The 15,476-nt window shown below is 29.3% G+C and overlaps 1 protein-coding gene across 1 annotated transcript; it reads left to right on the top strand.

Annotated features, from left to right (window-relative positions):
* Positions 1–466: 466 nt before the first annotated feature.
* On the top strand, positions 467–14,191 carry LOC112013162 (uncharacterized). Its single transcript, XM_065770097.1, has 3 exons — positions 467–830; positions 13,499–13,591; positions 13,743–14,191. Exons 1-3 carry the CDS (start codon positions 467–469, stop codon positions 14,189–14,191), a joined length of 906 nt encoding a protein of 301 aa, XP_065626169.1.
* The last annotated feature ends 1,285 nt before the right edge of the window (positions 14,192–15,476 follow it).

The following is a 15,476-nucleotide window of genomic DNA, read 5'->3' as shown; positions in this document are numbered from 1 at the left end:
CAATTTAGAGTCTTGTTAACATTTCACTATTATTTCTACTCTTTTTTCCCCTCTCAAATCCGCACTCTACCTCAATACTCACACTTCTTCCTTCTTCATTCTTACAAACCACTCCTCACTCTTAGACCATTACCACCCAATTTAGTGATTGTACGTACCTCAGAATCATATGACTTTCTTTGTTCATATTTTTGTTTTGTTAGAAAATCCACGGGTCTCCTTCATTTCGTTTGTCGGCCTTACTCTCCCGCTGTGCAAAGAAAAGGGCTGTGCAAAGAAAAGGTTGCTATTTCTTTCCTCCTTTTGTTTGCCTTGCAAATGTTTGGAAAATTTTTAAGTTTTACCTAGCTTTATTAGTCTTTTTAAAAAGCAAAATAAAATAAAATAGTATTAGCTAGTAATCTTTTTTCCCCCACATTGCTAGACAGATTAATAACTGACAATTGAAGAAGGAAGGCAATACAGAATGAATCCTGAAGTGTTCCGAGCTGCTTCCGCTGGTAATTTAAGTTTCTTTGAGGAGGATTCCAATTGTAATCTTCTCGAAGTGACACCTGAGAAGAACACTGTTCTTCATGTTGCACTGCAATTCAATCAACTTGAGGTTGCGGAAAAAATTGTTAGTTTAAGTCCAAGCCTTGTTTCACAAAAGAACTCCAAAGACAATACTCCGCTACATGTTGCTTCGAGGGCAGGGTGTTCGTCAATAGTAAAGCTACTAATAAACGAGGCCAAAAAAGAGAATGTTGAAGCTGGTGGCGCCGAACAGCAGCTTCTGAGCATGGTGAATAAGAATAGGGATACAGCCTTGCACGTCGCTGTGCGATATTGTAACTTTGAGGTTGTGAAGGTGTGGAGAGACAACGCTACGACATCGCTTCTCATATCCTAAAAAAAGCTCAAACATGCTCCTATGCTGGAAGGGACGATATGAATGTCTTGCACGCACTTGCCTTTTGCACAAGCGATTGTAAGTGCTGCTCGAATCTGCTCCTAAAATATTTTTCCTCTTCTCTTTTAGGTTCCTTCGTGGTGGGTCCTTTGTAATTGTATGCCTTTTTATAACAAATATACAAATTTCAGCAAATTTTTTGTTAAAAATGGGTCTCTGGTTGAAAAATTATTTTATTACAGTGTTTTTAATTTTTAGCAAAAATAAGTTATATCCAAACAGACCTATTGGATTCAAGTTACACTTTATGTAATTCTAAACAATATTACACTAATTAACTTATTATTTAATTTATATTTTAAAAATTCAACCGATCAATTACATGTTTTGTATGTTTTTAATATGCATGTTAATTTTCATGCTAATCAGATGTAATTTACCATTCGATTTATAAATTCATCTTTTATGTATTATATTAAATTAGCGTGTAATTATGTTCATATGCACGTACATTTAAAACCATTCAGTGTGTAATTTTGTGCATATGCACAGACAAATTTAAAACCAATCACATTTATATATATAATTTAGAATTTAATTGGATTTAGACATTTTTACACCCAATAATTTACTTGCTCTAAAAATTAAAAAATTAGAAGGGGCACGTGGCACAGAATTGAACTTCAATTAAAATTCAATTTAAAATCTAATTGAATTTAGAGTCTTTGATTTTTGCATCTAATAATTTACTCAACACAAAAATTAAAAAATTAAATGAACACATGACGCAAAATCATATATGATTTAAAATTTAATTGAATTTGAACTTTTCGGTTTTTGTACCTAATAATTTACTTGTCGCAAAAATTAAAAAAATTAGATAGACACATTGCACAAAATTAAAATTCAATTCATAATATAATTGAATCTAGACTAGCTCTTTAATTTTTGCACCTAATAATTTACTTAACACATAAATTTAAAATTAAATAAGACAGGTAACTAATAATTTACTTGATACAAAAATTAAAAAAATTAAATGAGACACATGACACAAAATCAGACATGATTTAGAATCTAATTGGATCTGAACTCTTCGGTTTTTGTACCTAATAATTTACTTGCTACAAAAATTTAATAAATTAGATAGGGCACAATGCACAAAATTAAAATTAAATTAAAATTCAATTTAGAATCTAATTGAATTTAGACTCTTTAATTTTTGCATCTAAGAATTCACTTGACACGTAAATTTAAAATTAGATAAGACATATGACACAAAATTAGACTTCAATTTAGAATTTAATTATATTTTCTCTCCGTTTCATCTATTATTATTATATAGACTACAAAAACTTAAATTTAAATAGTTAATTGATGACATGGTTATTAATCTTTGATCATCTTTAAATTTTATAAGCATGAAAAATATACGAAAATAATATAATCTAGCTGTAGATTTATAAATTCACATCTAATTAAAAAAAATATTAAGTGGGGTAATATTACTTGAAGATACACTTAACCCATATATATATATATATATATATATATGACCACAACTTATTACACACTTTTCTACAACTCTCTTATATAACTTGCTGTAAATAGTGTAAGTTTGGTCTTTAACTTTTTGATATTGTGTTAAAATGGTTCCTGTCTTTAAGTGATAGATGGAAAATAATAACGTGATTAACGGAAAAAATAAAATATAAATTTATTGCCACTTGGACTACCACGTGTCCTAAACTAAATAATAATAAATAAATAAATAAAACTTAAATCTCATTAATTTTTTCTTTTTGCACTTTCTCAGTAAAATTTTCTCAGAAACAAACATATAAAAAAAAATTTCAAAACCCAGATTCTCTTTAGTCTTCACCACTTCCCTCAATTCCAAAACCCATTCTCCCTACTCCCAACAATTGCACCCATAGACCCACACAGCCACATTCCTTCACTGACTCAACCCACCCACATTTCCCTCTCTCCCTACCTGGACTTCCCATCCTCCACCATTCACCATCCACACCGGTCCACTCTCTCACCATCCATGGCCCTCAATCCCACACGCCAATCTTCTTCACTCTCTCCCCAAAAGAAGGCCCAATCAAAGGCCGCCACATCACCCTCTCTCTCTCTAACCACTCTTTCCCCCTCACCTATTGAAAAGAGATTTTATTGAGATTAAAATTCATCACCCTCTCTCTCTCTAACCACTCTTTCCCCGTCACCTATTGAAAAGAGATTTAATTGAGATTAAAATCAAGGAAGCAAGATTGTTTACCTACACTGTGGTAAAATGAATGGATTTTAAAAGATTCATAGCTTGCCTTGACCAGCTGGTATATTTTTCAAGGCTAGTGATGATGGATTCAACATTTATATAGTGGTTTTACTGAAGATGAAAGATCATCTTGCATGTGACAGTGAGACACAATGGGGATTAGGGCCTCCTCTGCCTACTAAGGTTGCATTTATGACTCTGACTATGAGGGTTTTCTGTTTAGATGCCAAGAAAATGAAATTTTCTCTTAGTGGCTGGGGTTTAATCTTTGGTTCTGATTTTTTTTAGTACATGTTTGTTTCCAAGGAAAGTTTACTAGAAAGATGACAAAGTGCAAAAAAGAAAAAGAAAAAAAAGAGGTATTTAAGATGTGTTTACATGTGCACTTGCATTTTTTTGTTTAGGCCATGTGTCAATCCAAGTGGTAATTTATGTGTTAATAAATTTGTATTTTATTTTGGTCATTAGTCATGTCAGTATTTTTTATTTATTACTTTGCAGTAGGGACTAATTTAACACAATACCAAAACGTTAGGAACTAGATTGACACATTTAAAAGAACAGGGACCAAATTGACATTTGGCATAAAAGTTAAAGACCAAATATGTAGTTTACCTCCTTCTTCTTCTTCTTCTTCTTCTTCTTCTTCTTCTTCTTTTTTTTTTTTTTTTTTTTTGTATTAATTGGAGCTTAAGGGTGGGGGGAAGTTTAATTAATACAAAGTTCATGTATTTCCAAAAGGAAGTTTAATTAGTACATCTTATAGGATATTAGCATTACTTAAACTAAAAAGGTTAGTCTCTGTCACACACGTATGTTAGACGTGTCGGCTAGCTATGCCTTCAATAAATCCTACAAGTGCAGGATTGTTGAAAAATAATAACTTGGCTAGGAAAACAACACTATCTTAAAGCACTAAGATATAGGGATTCACATAACACATTTATTGGTACGTAATTTTAACAATTTTATTTTATAACTTAATTAGCTAAAACTATACAAATGATAATTTTAGTAAGATCACAAGTGCACAATAAGAATACAAGAATTAATTTTCTATAGTTCTATGAATTCAATAGATTTTAGGCATGACAAAACCGGTGAATTCATTCGCAATAAATCCTAAGAATTTAACATACCTAAAGTCAACATTAAATCAAAGAATTTTACTGAATTAAACACTTTTCTAGATAGAAAAATCAATCATAAACACAAAAATTTAAGCATTAATTAAAACCATTAAAGTGTTGTTAAGAACCTACCAATTGATAGTTGGGTTTCACTTCTTGCCTTAATAAGGCTTCTAGCAAGCCATTATACCAACAAAAACTCTAAAAAGTAAAAATTGAAAAAAACTGTAAGAAAAACCTAAATTTTGTTCTAAGACTGCTCTCCCTTTATTTTGACTTATAAAGCCTTTAAATAGGCTAAGATATCCTATTACAAGTAGATATCTCGCTTGAAAAAGAAAAAAAAAATCTGATTTGTGGGCACCTAGTAACCGCTTGTTTTTTACCCTTCAAAGTTAGAATCAGTGCCGGCTCAATATGCTAAGCAACTAAGGCGATCGCTTAAGGCCCCTTAGCAAAAAAAGGCCCCAAATTTCAACCAATCAAAAATTTTTAAGTCTCAAAATGTTAGATGATAAAATAATGTCAATAAGGACCCAAATAAAACCAATAAAAACCAAAATTTGCTAACTCAATTTTTGTGAAAAATGTTGTATATCGTAACATTATTTCTACCCAATAGGATCTATTTCTCGAAAGTATTAATTAAGCCCAAAATTTTAACCAATAAATAAAAAATAAAATTTTTATCAAAGAAAAAACTAGAACAAATAAATTTTTCGTTAGATGTGTAACCTTTCACCTTCTCCATGGGTGTTTTTTAGTGTGGAATTCATTAACTCCCACACAGAGAAGCTAAAAAAACACACTCTCTCTCTTAACCAAACAACTAATCTCTCTCAACAAAACAAATAAAATTTAAAGACAAAAATTACATACATATTCAATCTCAAACCTCAATTTTTCTTGTATGAATTGCTGGAAATTTTGCCCCACTCTCTATTTAAAGCATAAAAAAGAAATTGTTTTGAAGCTGTAGCTACTGTGCTTCAGACCTTCTTCTCCTCATTTGAGTCTGATCCTCAAGTTTGTTACTTCTCTAGATTGTTTCTTTCCTGAACTTTCTCATAATTCAAACTATCTTGTTTTACTTTCTCTTTATTTTATTCTTGGTAATTACTTTAAATTCTAACACAGCACATAGGTAAACTCATTTTCATGGGACGTGGAGTAGCATAAGACCATAAATTTATTTTATTTTATTATTTTTAGTAATTATGGAACTACCGTTTGTACTTATCTCTTAGGGTTTTAATTTTTTAAATAAATTTCACATTCAATTTTTTTTTTTTTTTGGTTGAGAATTTCGTTGATTCGTTATAAAACAAATTTACTTGTATACTCTTATATGGGTCCACATTAACACTTGTTGTTATTTTGTTAACAAATAAAACTATTTTTGTGAGGAAAAAAAAAATCTACGATTAAAAAATTTTAATATTTAATTTTTTTTTAAAAAGGCCCCACTCAAAATTGTTGTCTTAGGCCCCAAAACACATTAAGCCGGCCCTGGTTAGAATAGAGTTATCTTTTTATCCTAACTTGAATAATTTCAATCCAACATTTGAGTTGAAAGTTGCCCACAATGAAGCTAAAAAAACACACTCTCTCTCTTAACCAAACAACTAATCTCTCTCAACAAAACAAATAAAATTTAAAGACAAAAATTACATACATATTCAATCTCAAACCTCAATTTTTCTTGTATGAATTGCTGGAAATTTTGCCCCACTCTCTATTTAAAGCATAAAAAAGAAATTGTTTTGAAGCTGTAGCTACTGTGCTTCAGACCTTCTTCTCCTCATTTGAGTCTGATCCTCAAGTTTGTTACTTCTCTAGATTGTTTCTTTCCTGAACTTTCTCATAATTCAAACTATCTTGTTTTACTTTCTCTTTATTTTATTCTTGGTAATTACTTTAAATTCTAACACAGCACATAGGTAAACTCATTTTCATGGGACGTGGAGTAGCATAAGACCATAAATTTATTTTATTTTATTATTTTTAGTAATTATGGAACTACCGTTTGTACTTATCTCTTAGGGTTTTAATTTTTTAAATAAATTTCACATTCAATTTTTTTTTTTTTTTGGTTGAGAATTTCGTTGATTCGTTATAAAACAAATTTACTTGTATACTCTTATATGGGTCCACATTAACACTTGTTGTTATTTTGTTAACAAATAAAACTATTTTTGTGAGGAAAAAAAAAATCTACGATTAAAAAATTTTAATATTTAATTTTTTTTTAAAAAGGCCCCACTCAAAATTGTTGTCTTAGGCCCCAAAACACATTAAGCCGGCCCTGGTTAGAATAGAGTTATCTTTTTATCCTAACTTGAATAATTTCAATCCAACATTTGAGTTGAAAGTTGCCCACAACTGGAAGGCTTGCACAAGTAGTTGAAATCTTAATATGAGTTTGATTTGAATTTAGTACGAATTTCTTTTTATTTTTTGCTCCAACTGGATTGGCCTTCTTAAACTTTATTATGGCATTTGTCAAAATTTAGTCATAACCCCTTTCATTACACAAATTTGCTCATGGCTTCCTTGATAAATTTTGCTAATATTAATTTCATTCTCCTACAGAAGAAATATTTAGTATTAAAATTTATGATATAAATATGCAAGCATTAATGATATTAAAATTCAAAATATTAATTTATTATTTAACATTATTCCAAATATAAAATACATGAATTATTACAAAATATTGATAATAATACTTTTTAATAATGATATAAATATGCAAAATTATAATCTTTTTATTGTCCTCATTGAGAGCACCCCCACCATCGCAGGGTGTGTCCAGAATAGATGGAGCCAAATGGTAACATCCCTAGCCATCCTTGAAAATATTTAAAAGGAGCAACACATATTTTGCTTATGCACATTTTTAAAAATAAGGTTTTTACTTTTAATAGGCATAATTTATTTTTATTTAACTTGTTTTTAAAATAATAAAAATTAATACAAATAAGTTCATCTAGACACAAGATATGAGTGCCTTAAAGTTATTTATTAGGTATGAGTATTTCTAAAGTTATTGCGTTTGATTTATCCAATTCAGACATTATTAATTATCAAAAAGTAACTAAACTTTTATTAATGGGTAATTATTGAATATTCCGAGAGTATCATAAATGCGTATTTTTTACTTTTATAAAACTGTGAGTTTCATTAATTAATTTTTTTGTAGAACTTACAATTCATGTAAGAGGAGGAAATACGCATTTATGATATTCTTGGAGTATTTAATAATTTTTCCTTATTAATTAACAAAATAGTTTAGGTAATTAATTGTTAAGATAATTTACTACCTCAAAAATTTAAAATTCTACTTTAATTAAAATTCTATCACAAAAAATTTCAAGAAATTTTAAAAATAAATTAATAATTTATTTTAATTATGTGCATCATCTTTCATAAGTTGTACTTATTTAATATAATACGACTTACACTATATATATATATATATATATATATATATAGTATTTGCGACAATTACTTATTTAATATAATACGACTTACACTATATATATATATATATATATATAGTATTTGCGACAAATTTAATGTAGGTGAAAATATATCGAATATTCTACAGTAGTTAACTTAAAAGTACGTATTCGTCAACTATCTTAAAATTTTTGTTTCTTAATTTTATGATATATTTTATTAATAAAATTTTCTTCTTATTATTGATTTTTTTTAGTTTACTTATAATTCTTGATTAACAATACATCTTTCGGACATAATAATAATGAAAATGTATAATCATACGCATATGATTTGTAGGGCCCGACGTTATATATGGACGTGCAACACTAATTACGAAATCTCTGAACACATTGAAAAAGAGTCCAGACGGTAATTATATTCCAGAAGGTAATTATTTACTCAACTCAGGAACTTTTTTTATTTTTAAATCTTAAGAGTAATTATATTCTTCTCTGTTGAGGTTTGAGCTGGTCAAATTTGAAGGAGAGAAACACTACTCTCTTGTGGTTTGAGGAAAACACCACTCTCCCCCTCTTATTAATATCAGTAATGAAATGTTCTAAATTTTAAAAACGATTCTCTTTACCAAAATTTAGACATGGTTGGTAAAAAGATTTCATTTTTTAATAAAAGTTATTTATATATAACATTTTTTGTATTATTAAAGAGCATGTGGAATTCCTATTTTTATCTAAAAAGAAAGTATATAGAATTTGGAAATTGTTCTTTTAGTTTTAAACAGACTTTCTCAAATTCAATTTTTTTTCCCTACAATATAAAGGTGGCTCATGATGATTGTAACTCTTTTTATTTTTTATACAAAATTAAATTTTGTTTTGATTGTATTCATCAATTCATCATATTGTTCACATTATACTTTCATTGTAAAATATTTTAAAATAAGAAGATTATACGATTGATTGATTTGTTAATAATTGTTAATGTATGTTATCATTATTTACATAGTATTTTAACAATTGTTAACATTATATGAATTTTTGTATAATCATATAATAAAAAAATTCTTCTTATTTTTTATCATAATTTTCTCCTTAAGATAATTAGATTGTAATTTCCAATTAATTTTTATTTTCTCTCCTTTTTAATTACATAATTGTACTATTTATTATTTCTACACTCTAGTTGAGCCACATCAACGACCATGTCATTATCCTTTTTTCTTTCAAATTTTTCCTATAATTGTTCTTAACATTTACTCATTTAAGGTGAATTAAAATTTCCATTATTTAACAATCAAAATATCATCTCTCTTTTATTTTTAACTCTTCTCATTATTAATTTATCAATTTATTGTTACACTTTCTCCAACTTTTCTATCTTCACACTACTATCTACCTTAATGTCTATGTGGTATAATGTTATAATTTTTTTATTTAAAATTTTTTGAAGATAATTTGTTGTCCTTAAAAATTGAACTATTTCTAAAAGTATTTCTCATCTCTTTATCTCTACAAATATATCATTCTATTATTTTAGATGTTCTATTTTTTTTTTAAAGAAACTTGGGTGTGTTTGATAAATATTATTATTTTTTAAAGTGGTTTATATTCTTTAAAATTTTGTTATAGTGTTTTTTTTTTCTCGGTACAAATAAACATTTTAAAGTTTCAAATTAATGATCAAATTTCTCATTCTCGTAAAGAGATTATCATGATAATCAAAATTCATCACAAATTTATAATTGATATTACTCAAATAATTGATAAATGAAATTTACATGGATATTACTCAAATAATTAATAGACACATTCAAATACATAGCCATATAGATTGTATTTTAATATTAACTCAAATTCTCACTTCAAAATATCTAAGAATTAACTCAAATAAAAAATATAAGAGAGAAAGAGAGTACATGTAATGGGGAACTCAAAAAACAAACTACCAAAATGTATCAACTCAATGTAGAGATACAAAAAATACAAAAATTCATTAATCTAAAATAGAGTTTCAAGAAAAAAATAAATAAGAGAGAGAGAGAGAGAGAGAGATTAATCACCTTTTTGGGGAGAGAATGTGAGAAAAATAGTAAATTTATATTAAAGTAGATAAGTAAAAAAAAAAAAAAAAATACTCGAAAGAAAATGTATAGTTGTAAACAATAAATTATCCAAACCATGCTAAATGCGTAATAGAATAACATTATATCATTATTTACGAATATTCAGGCATTTTACCCTTAATTTTTAAAAAAATTGGCAATATGCCCTTGTTTGCAAACTATATAAGAGAGTGCCCTTGTTTCGATACTCGATTCGTAGAAAATGGAGTTATGCCTGATCAAACTTTAAAAAAATAAATAAATAAATTGCAGGGAACTTGAGTTTCAGAAAATCGAGTGCCATGCAAAATTTTTTTATAAGTGTGATTGCCTTACACCAGGTTCAGGGAGCCCTATAGTGGTGTTTTTAACCTCTATAGTGACGTTTTAAAACCCTATAGTGGCATTTTCCTGCAAAAATAAAAATTTTATAAGTGTGATCACCCTATACCAAGCTCGGGGAGCCCTATAGTGGCATTTTTAAGGCCTATAGTGACGTTTTTAAGCCTTATAGCAGCGTTTTCCTGCAAAAAAAAAAATTATAAGTGTGATCACCCATACTAGGTTCAAGGAGCCCTATAGTGGCGTTTTTAAGCCCTATAGTGACGTTTTAAAGCTCTATAGTGGCGTTTTTCTGCAATTTTTTTTTATAAGTGTGATTGCCCCATATCAGGTTCGGGAAGCCCTATAGTGACGTTTTAAAGCCCTATAGTAGCATTTTGGAACTCGATTTCCATAAACTTGAGTTCCATGCATTTTTTTTTTTTTTTGTTTAAAAGTTTGATCAGGCATAACTCAATTTTCTACAAATTGAGTATTTCATTGAAACACAATTTTAAGGTAATCGAGTATCGAAACAGGGGCTTATCTCTATATAGTTTCGAAATAGGGGCATATTGCTAATTTTTTTAAAATTAAGGGCAAAAGGCTAGAATTCCCCATTATTTACTATATTCATAGGATAACATCTATCAATCAAAGAAAAAAAGAAAAAGAAAAAAGAAGATAACAAATTAAAATACTACCAAATCATATTAACCTAAAGTAGTGTTCAACACAAAAAAATTTATCCTCCTAAAATAGAGATGTAATCAAGAATTGAAAATCCACGAAAATGAAGGAAAAACATTATATATATATATATATAGAGAGAGAGAGAGAGAGAGAGAGAGAGAGAGAGATATTATATATATATATATATAGAGAGAGAGAGAGAGAGAGAGAGAGAGAGAGAGAGAGAGAGAGAGAGAGAGTATTCACCTTTTTGTGCAAACAAAAAGGAAAATTTATAGTAAATAAAATGGGAGAAGAAGAGTCAAAATAAAAAGAAAAATGAAAGGATAAAGAAATTATAAAGTTAAGGTCTAGAGTAGTGGAGAGATAAAAAGGTAAAAGTGATAAGGAAACCTTGGAGGAAGTGTAATTGTAAAGTGAGAAATTAATGAAGAGAAAAATAGTTAAAAGGAGAGAGATAATGTTGAAAAAAGAGGATGATGTGGCTTTTAAATATTACATTTTAACTTTTAAATATATACATATATAGATTAAAATACACAACTAAATTTTTTGTATAAAAAGAAAGCGAAGAAGACAAAAAATGATGTCAAACTTTTTAACCATTAGACATTATACTAATAATGGTGTATCTAAAAGGTGGAGAACCTATTATTAAAATAATGGAAGAAAGTGAGGGAGGGGTAGATGACTTAAGTGAATTGGTGTGTTGCACAAAAAGGTCAATTAAATATAAAATAATGTAAATTGTATTGACCTCCCGCGGATATCAGGGTAAATAGTTTATATTTTATGAGACTTTAGTATTTTATTCTAAATTAGAGGAGTGAAGAGTGTAATAATAAAAAAATCTCAATGGAGGTCAATACAATTGATAGGTTAAAAAATTATTGACATTTTGTGATAAATTAACCAATTAATTAGTCAAGTTAATTAATTAATTCAATTAACATGCAATACGCATAGTAGTACAAACAAATCACCAACTAAGTTAATATGCAGAGGAAAATAAAATTGATATGGTGATTTTTTTACGAATGGAAAAAATTTCTAAGGCAAAAACTCCACCAAGTGAATTTAATGTCACCACTTCCTAGACTCTACTATTATCACAACAAACAGTTACAAGTAAAAGAATTCTAGTACTTTATACTAACCTACAGTTGAACTCTTACCCCAAAACATAATTGGACTTATTCTGTAGTGACAATCTCTCATTTCTAATGCACGACTTCCAATACGTAACTAACCAATCGATGCACAGATCCAAGTATGTGACTAACCACCAACTTAAGAAAAATGCTGGCTGCAAAGTTTTTCAGCTCATTAACACGATGAAAATCACGAAACTCCTTAATTGGTTACAAAACCCTATAGCATACAAATGCAACAGCTTTTTCAAGAGAAATATGAATTAGAGCATATGTCTACAGTTACAATATGCTTATGAAAAACTTTTGCATCAAGTTGCACTGACTTGTATTATCTATGACAGTCCTTAAAATAATTCTTATACATGTTTAGGGTTGTGAGAAAAGAAATCCTAAACATGTATATACAGATATGTATGAAATCAGATCTGAAAAACTGATTTTCGTAAATCTTGATAGATAGGTTATCTATCGAGCAGTTGTCAAGCATCAGGTTAAAGATCCCTTTTAAGCCTCGATAAATGCTATCTGTTGAGTTAGCTGCCGAGTTTTAAAATCCAGCATTTCTTCACTTGATTCTTAGACAAATTTGTATGGTTTTAACACTTAGACTTGAACTCTTATTCTTTGAAGTATTAAACACATCCTAGATCTACCCAATTACAAGTAAAGTGAGTTTTGTCATAGAATTAGCCAATCTTAAATGACATATGTTCCTAACATGATTCATATATGTCCTAATAACAATTTTTCTCAAATAAAACTCCACCAATGAGTAGAAATGTATAGTCAAATTTTGAATTTCCAAATTGTAAATGCATTTTTTCTTTAAATAAAACATACCAATAATATTTGAAATTTTTTTAAATAGCTAAAACGTGAAATCTGCCCCCGCCCCATCCCCAGTTTGAGTTAATCCAACAACTCTAAACCAAAAAAAAAGGCATAATATTGGCAATAGCTTAAGTTGTCGCTCAAAAAATAAATTTTTTACAGAAAATCTATCAATTTTTTATTTAAAAAAATTAGCTGTTCCTTTTATCTAGATGTTGCTTACTTTATACACATAAGGATCATATATTTAGTTTTAGGTTTTAGGTTTTTTTATTTTTTTTAAGAGAATCGTTAATTATTTTATTTTAATATTTATAATTTATTGTACATGTTTAAATAGACATTTTGTATACTCATTAGCGTTTAGGAAGATGGCAACTTTTGTAGGTATGTGTTTTCGTTTTTCAATTTATCTTGACCAAGTTAATAATACTATCCACCATCATGCTTGGAAAACTAGGTTTTACTAATTCCAAGCAATTCTTTAAATTTCACAAGAGTCTGAAATGTTTGGTCCTTATTACGGGGTTAGCTAGGTTCAAACCTCTTTGCCTTTTGTTGTGTAAGGGGAAAAAAATTCTCTTAATATGTACTAGCCTGAACCATATGACTTTATCTTCTTAGGTTTTATGAAAGCAGTGATGCGAAAATGGCCATCTGCAATTGAAAAACCGGATAAGTCTGGATGGACTCCTTTACATATTGCCGCATTTATGGGTAATGAGAAATTTGTTATCACAAGAGTCTGAAATGTTTGGTCCTTATTACGGGGTTAGCTAGGTTCAAACCTCTTTGCCTTTTGTTGTGTAAGGGGAAAAAAATTCTCTTAATATGTACTAGCCTGAACCATATGACTTTATCTTCTTAGGTTTTATGAAAGCAGTGATGCGAAAATGGCCATCTGCAATTGAAAAACCGGATAAGTCTGGATGGACTCCTTTACATATTGCCGCATTTATGGGTAATGAGAAATTTGTTAAGCTGCTTTTAGAAGTGGCTTTAGAAATGGACCCGCCGAAGTCCAATATTACATATTCAAAGGACAACGAAGGCTCATCTGCTCTTCACATTGCGGCCAGGGAAGGCAATGTTAAGGTAATGAAAGAACTCATCAATATATGTCCAGATATCTATGAGTTGTTGGACAACATGGGTCGGAATGCTCTCTATGTTGCTGCAGAAAGTGGAAAGAGTGCGGCAATCACTTTTTTTCTAGAGAGACCAGAGTGTAAGGGTCTTAACAACGAACAGGATACAGAAGGAAACGCGCCTATGCATCTGGCGGCCTACGAAGGGCATTTCGAGATTGTTTCTTAATTGGGACGTGAGAATGATGTTGACTTAAATTCTACGAACAATGACGGCTTAACCACAATGGACAACGTTTTGTTACAAGAGAAGTTATGCTTTCGGCTAACGGTACACCCATTCAATCTTGCTCTGCTGAATCACATACTATTGCACAATTTATAGAAATTTTCATAATTTGCCTTTCTTTTGGGGTAGATATACAAAAATAGGAATACAAATACTCTATCAATTTTTTTTTTTTTTTTTTGGTTTCATGTTATATTCTATCAACCACAACTTATCATACTTTTATTTGATTTTCTTTATAAAATAACAAAAGTTTAAAATGAAAAAAGAATATATATCCGTCAATGTCATGTATATTTAGAGTTAAATGGGATAAGCCCACAATTAGGGTGAGTGGTCTTACAATTAGTTAGTCACGTATCTTAAATCACTCAACTACTTATCTTAATAAACTTATATCAAGATCAAAAAAAATAAATAAAAAATAAAAAAAGATCAATTTAGATTTCCTTCTTAAAAAAATTAGTTTAAATTTGAACTCAAATTTAATTGTACTTATCAAGTAAACCATGTAAAAGATCCATGGGTCATGGGTAAAAAGTATGTAATACTGAGTTTAGGTAATGATTATTACATACTATTGTATATTTATTCTACACGCACTGCCACCTGAATTAAAATCATGTTTAGGTGATTTTGGTTAAAATTGTAAAATATTGAAATTATGTTTTGAAATACTATTTCAAAATTTTAATTGAAATTGTTTTTTAAAACACGATTTCAAAGAGATTGTATATAGAGTGTGTTGTAGCAAGTATGAAATAACAAGATTATCTCTAATAAATTTTACATATGGATGAAATCAAGAGGGAATTGCGGGTGAAACTGAAAGGCGCTCAACCAAGTCTAAGGGGAGTACTCTTATTGAAAGAAATGTCAGATCCTGAGGTACCGGCAGATCCTGAAGTACCGGCAGAGAAGAGTATCTCCGACTCCAAAGCAGAAAGTAAGGAGAATTCCGACACCAAAGCAGAAGGTATGATGGATTCCGACACCGAAGCAGATGGTAAGAAGAATTCCTACTCCAAAGCAGATATTATCATGAAAATGGCTAAGAATTCCAACTCCAAAGAAGATAGTATCATGAAAATGGCTAAGACCAATATGTCCAACTCCAAAGCAGATCGTATCAGGAAAATGGCTGAGGCCAATATGTTGGTAGCCACACTCATCACAACTGTGACCTTCACGGCAGCTTTCACAGTACCTGGTGGATACAGGAGCC

This window comes from Quercus suber, unplaced genomic scaffold, assembly GCF_002906115.3.
Source record: "Quercus suber isolate HL8 unplaced genomic scaffold, Cork oak 2.0 scaffold_3B, whole genome shotgun sequence".
Lineage (NCBI taxonomy): Eukaryota > Viridiplantae > Streptophyta > Magnoliopsida > Fagales > Fagaceae > Quercus > Quercus suber.
Note: the sequence above shows the minus strand (reverse complement) of the source record. Positions and strands in the feature narration are given on the sequence as shown.